Raw genomic sequence first — 6000 nt, forward strand, 5'->3', positions numbered from 1 at the left:
ACCACAAGCAGTTCGCCAGTCCACCACATGGCCAACACACTCACACCTACAGGCACTCAACCAAACACACACGTCTTTGGACTGTGGAGGGACACCAGAGTACCCAGAGAAAACCCACACAGGCACAGGGAGAACATGCAAACTCCACACAGAGCGGACTGAGAATCAAACCCAGACCGCCTTGCTGTGAGGTGGCAGTGCTAAACGCCACACCAACCTCCCGGTACAGGATATGTGAGCAGAAATTTCTACCTGGACGTGGAACAAAAGTGTGGGTGTATAGGCTCAGTTGGGTGTTTGAGATGTGGTACAAGTTCGAATCTTTATAAACCTGTCACATTTTCTACAGTCCTACCTCTAAACCCCATGGCAAAGCTGAGAAGAACAAAAAGGTTTTTCAGTCTGCTTTGGCCATACAAAATGCTCTTTATGTAATTGACTAGGAGGTGGTTGATTATAACAATCATGTATGCAGGTTGAAAAACAGCTCCTGGAAAACAGTAGGTTCTTAAGTTGACATCCATGCCCATCCATACATCCATGGATCAGGTATCCAGTTTATGAAGACATTTCTCAAACTTCAAAAATTATTATTTTTTTCACACACAAAGGATGAATAGATCTTTTTCAACTTTCTTTTTTCACCCACTCTTAAGACTGGAGTGACAAAGCATCTCCTGCTTTAAAGTGGTTTTCTAAGGTAATTCTCACTGAATTAAATATGCAGTGGTTGCTGAAGTTCAAATCACATGGTTCACATATGGCAAGTTGAGTAGTGATAAAATTCAGCTGTAATAGAATGGAGGGAGTAAAGTTAGTGTTGTGAAACTTTGAAATGTGCACATCTTGATTTAGGCAAATTATTATTATTAGACATTAATAACTCAATGTGTCTCAATGTGAGTTTTATTTTAAACATTCCCACCCAAAAAAAAAAGACAAGACAAGAACAATTCCAACAAAACAACAGCAGATTACTACATGAAGTTTGTTCTTGATCTCTTGATCTCAGAGCGTGGAAGGAGAACACCATGAGAAGGCTGTGGAGCTGCTGAAAGCTGCTAAGGACAGCGTGAAGCTGGTGGTGCGCTACACCCCAAAGGTCCTGGAGGAGATGGAGGCTCGCTTCGAGAAGCTCCGCACCGCCCGCCGTCGCCAGCAGCAACAGCTCCTACTGCAGCAGAACCTCAACACCCAGCAGAACCAGCAGAACCACACATCGTAGGTGAGGTTACTCACTGCTGCCGCACATCGTAGGTGAGGTTACTCACTGCTGCCACACATCGTAGGTGAGGTTACTCACTGCTGCCGCACATCGTAGGTGAGGTTACTCACTGCTGCCACACATCGTAGGTGAGGTTACTCACTGCTGCCACACATCGTAGGTGAGGTTACTCACTGCTGCCACACATCGTAGGTGAGGTTACTCACTGCTGCCGCACCTCGTAGGTGAGGTTACTCACTGCTGCCACACATCGTAGGTGAGGTTACTCACTGCTGCCACACATCGTAGGTGAGGTTACTCACTGCTGCCACACATCGTAGGTGAGGTTACTCACTGCTGCCGCACCTCGTAGGTGAGGTTACTCACTGCTGCCACACATCGTAGGTGAGGTTACTCACTGCTGCCACACCTCGTAGGTGAAGTTACTCACTGCTGCCATACCTCGTAGGTGAGGTTACTCACTGCTGCCGCACCTCGTAGGTGAGGTTACTCACTGCTGCCGCACATCGTAGGTGAGGTTACTCACTGCTGCCGCACCTCGTAGGTGAGGTTACTCACTTCTGCCGCACCTCGTAGGTGAAGTTACTCACTGCTGCCGCACCTCGTAGGTGAAGTTACTCACTGCTGCTACACATCGTAGGTTACTCACTGCTGCCACACATCGTAGGTGAGGTTACTCACTGCTGCCACATGATAGGTGAAGCTTTTCATTTAGCCCTGCACGGGGAACCTGGCAAGAACTTCACCCCAGTGCTTGACCACCTTGGCTGGCCCTGCTGTCCAGCAGGGGGCACCAGAGGGCCTGCATGGCCTGGCACCAGACCAACCTTGTCACCAGAAATTCAAGCAGTGTGCTGACTTGGGATTACATTGCTTGCATGATAATGGACAAGCAACAGAGTTCATTTATTACAAAGGCCACACAGATAACATAAATACAGGGTATTTAAATGTATTAAACCATTATAAGAATGGTCATAAAGTCATAAAGGCATGTCCAAAATACATTTACTTTGCATAAAAAGCATGGAGGAAAAACATTACATTCACACTTACATTCACAGCAATTTTGTAATGTATTAAAATTAGTGGCCACATATGTGCTGTTGCAATCAGTGGATCTACTTTTGACAGCGACTCTAACTAGGGGGCCGTGGTGATTAATTAGCATGTTCTCAGCCAATGATGTTACTTATGTCATTTCTGTAAACCATCTGTGCTAGGTGCAGTGGCAGAGAACGTTAGGGCAGTGCCAACAGCGAATTATGAAAGATGGTTGTGTGCTCGGCACAAACCAGACAAGAGCAACTGTTTGGAACCACGGTAGTGTGTTCCATTACTAAACCAGAGCATATTAAGTGGGAAAAGACTGTTCACAACAAATAAGCAAAATCAAGTGCATGTAATACAAGAGAAGAGAAATAAAATACAGCCTGTGTGTCTAATGATTTTTGCTCAATTCTGGAAATACTATGTATCATCATTTTAGATAGATCATGTGATTGATTAAGCCTACCCTTTTACAAACAGGCCTATAATTAAACCATTTCGTTATATAATAAAGGATGCCAGTTCTGTAACAGTTACTGATCGTATTAGTTTACAGCCACTATGTCTGATGACTGTATTTATTGTGTGCATTTCCAACATCCTTTAATGTTGCCCTGAAAATGGATGTCATGAAACTGGCAGCACCTGAAATTAGTAGCAAATTATCGAGGCATATTTATTTGAATTATTATTCATTTATATGGGTTTCCTGTTTCTTTGTATGACTCCTCCCACTGTTGCTACGCCTTAAGGGTGGCGCTGTGATCTTTTTACAGGAGCCCGTGCATGAAAATAGCAAAGTCATAGCACTACTTTTTGCACACATATGAAAATAGGGCCCGTTATGATAGACAGTTAATGATAATGATATCTTTAAAAAATGACTTCAAAATATTCTTTTTTGACATTATAGAAACACTGCTCTGGTAGCACGGAAATGATCCGCTATTTAAAAGTCTTACCCCATTACCCTGCTCATGGTTCAGCTAGATATGTGATATAGCAGCAGAGATCTGAATTTCCAAATCCGAAAAAACTGTGTCTCAAGCCATGTCTCACTGGCTGCTCATTCACAGTCTCACAGTCATGACCCCAGAACATAACTGAGTCCCTTGGAACATGGATTATTAAATTAACCCTGAGGTGATTAGGCCTCTCGCGGTTTTATTCTTCTGCTGTTTCCATAGTCTGCTTATAAATCTGTGTGTTTTTGGGGAGTTGTTTGAAAAAGATGAAACAGCTCCAGTTAGCACACAGGCTTTCTGACCAAAGGGCACTGCTGGAGTAGCTAGTGGGAAATCTACACACACACACACACACACACACACACACTTACCTGTGCTCACACATTTCACTATCAATGTGGTACCGACAGAAATGAAAGCAGACTAAAGTTGACACACCCTAATGTTTTACCACATGCTAAGATTTCACCACTCTATGTTCTCACACAGCTCCACATGTAATGAAAGAGGTGACAGACAGCATATATAATTACACTCACCTTATCAAGGTTGTATTTTAAACTTAAGTTATTAAGTTATTGCAAAGATCATTTAGCGAAATAGATTCAATTGAGAATGCAGAAAATAAGCAGATCCTCCAGGTGGCGCTGTGAGCTCCTTTGCTAAGTCTCTCCACTCTACTCCTTCTGCTACTTCACAGGATGTCCGAGAAGAAGAAAAAGTGAAGGATGTGAAGTGAGCTATTCTGGAGCTCAGAACTCGCCATCTGCAGCGATCCAGTCAGCGGGTCAGAGGGAAGAGTTGCTGTGTTTTCTAATGAACACCCTGCGTTCAGTGTACTACCTACAGCTTTACACGCTCCACAGCCTTTATGATCTGTGTCCTGGAAACATATACATTATGCTTGAAAATGTATGTGGTTGCAGAAAAGACAGAGCGAGACAGAGCTTCATTCTTTATTTATGTATTTATTTAATCGTCCTCCTCAACCAGTTGCAAATTGTGACCGTCGCTACAAAAAAGCTCCGTCTTGTAGTTTGTGATAACACATTTACTTGTGTTTCAGATGCATTTGGCTGGGTGTGCTGACATGTTTTATGTTTTAATGGTTTTATTGTTGCCACAGCTGTGTACAATAACCTCTTAACGGATTCTTCTGGTGCTTGTGTCTGTGAGGAAGAAAATAGCTTTTTGTGTCAAACACGTCCTTGATTGGATAAAACTGAGGTATTTTATACCATATTGTAGCAAGAGTATTTTGTATAAAAAGGTAGATTTAGCAATAACACATTAAAGTGGGTTTTTCATTCATTATAAGATTTATGGTAAAAACTACATTCAAAAGAAATATGTGAAGGTGTACGCTGGTGCTGTGGGCCTTTATTGGACAGGCTAACATGTCCAAAAGTGCTAACATGGTGAATACTGAATCTAGCAGAGCTTAATCGGCAGCAGTTCTAATAACTACTGGCTTTAACACTCTCCTGTCTGACCTCCTGATGCAGACATGTTAGCACATCTGCCCAGTGTGTCTCTCTTGGTTATATGTGATATAAGACCAGTTCTGTTGTCAACAGAATTATTTTATTCAGTGCTAATCAGTGCTGATTTATGCGACCCTCAGACAATAGTTTGAAACTGGTGTGACTACTGCATTTATAAAGTTGTTGCCACAGTTCCAATGGAATTTCACAGTTGCAAGGTGACTGAAATTCTGAGATACTCTATTTATGTTAGAATAAAATTTAATATATTAAATTTAATATATAGCCAATTATGAAAAGTTCCTATATTATATATTACAAGACAAGAAGAATGTCATACAGATTATATAATATGTAGTGGTGGTGGTACGGGGGTTCATAACATAATATTTAATTATTTTTAAATTGTTATATTTTGTAGTTTGTAATCACAGTTTTAAAACAGACTATTAATTATAATATTACTTTACTGAATTTTTCCATATATTCTGCAATTCATAACAAACCATCTCATTTGCTCAGAACACCTTTAAGATCTTTTCTGTGCTCCATCCACTGTAGGCAATCATTGTGCAGTTAGCATAGACATAGACTATAGCAGTTTAACTCATTTACCCCCAGACCATAAGAATGACATGTAGTCAGTAGTGGTGTTGCATCTATATAACTTCATTTGTTTGGTTTCCTGGCCAGATTCTGGACGAGTGTTTAATATAGCTTCTTTGCTTGTGGAAAGAATATGAAAGAGTTATTAGAGTAAGTAGTAGGTGCAAACGTAGTATTTAGTTAACCAGGTGACGCTGTGAAAGTGTTTTTGTCGCTCTGCTGTACAAACTGTTCATCCACTGACTTTTCTCCCTTTTTCTATTTTTACTTAAAGGGTTTTCTTATTGACGACTTGCATTGTCAAGGCTGGTTATATTGTACTTGTCTGTACAGAGACAGAAATAATACCAGGTGATATGCAATTGTTATAAATATATTTGTATAAATAAAATATATCAGTGTCTAGTGCCCGATGAGGTAACTCCTGATTCTCCAGTGTCAAGGGTAATGGGCAGAAAAAAGACACACTGCACACAGTGAAACAAATTATCAGTCTGTGAAAGACACACTGCACACAGTGGAACAAATTATCAGAGAAAAGACACACTGCACACAGTGGAACACATGATCAGAGACAAGACACACTGCACACAGTGGAACATGATCAGAGAAAAGGCACACTGCACACAGTGGAACAAAAGATCAGAGAAAAGACACAGTGGAACACATG

At 41.3% G+C, this 6000-nt stretch overlaps 1 protein-coding gene across 1 annotated transcript in view; it reads left to right on the forward strand.

The window, feature by feature from the left end:
- The window catches only part of lin7a (lin-7 homolog A (C. elegans)), a 54838-nt gene extending 49100 nt beyond the window's left edge, over positions 1 to 5738 (forward strand). Inside the window, exons 5-6 of the mRNA XM_076989733.1 lie at positions 1013 to 1225; positions 3941 to 5738. Of these exons, the coding sequence (XP_076845848.1) occupies positions 1013 to 1225 (213 nt within the window). The 3' untranslated portion in view covers positions 3941 to 5738. The remainder of the gene's footprint in view (positions 1 to 1012; positions 1226 to 3940) is intronic.
- Positions 5739 to 6000: the final 262 nt, after the last annotated feature.

Source organism: Brachyhypopomus gauderio, unplaced genomic scaffold (assembly GCF_052324685.1).
Source record: "Brachyhypopomus gauderio isolate BG-103 unplaced genomic scaffold, BGAUD_0.2 sc70, whole genome shotgun sequence".
In the NCBI taxonomy this organism is placed as follows: Eukaryota; Metazoa; Chordata; class Actinopteri; order Gymnotiformes; family Hypopomidae; genus Brachyhypopomus; species Brachyhypopomus gauderio.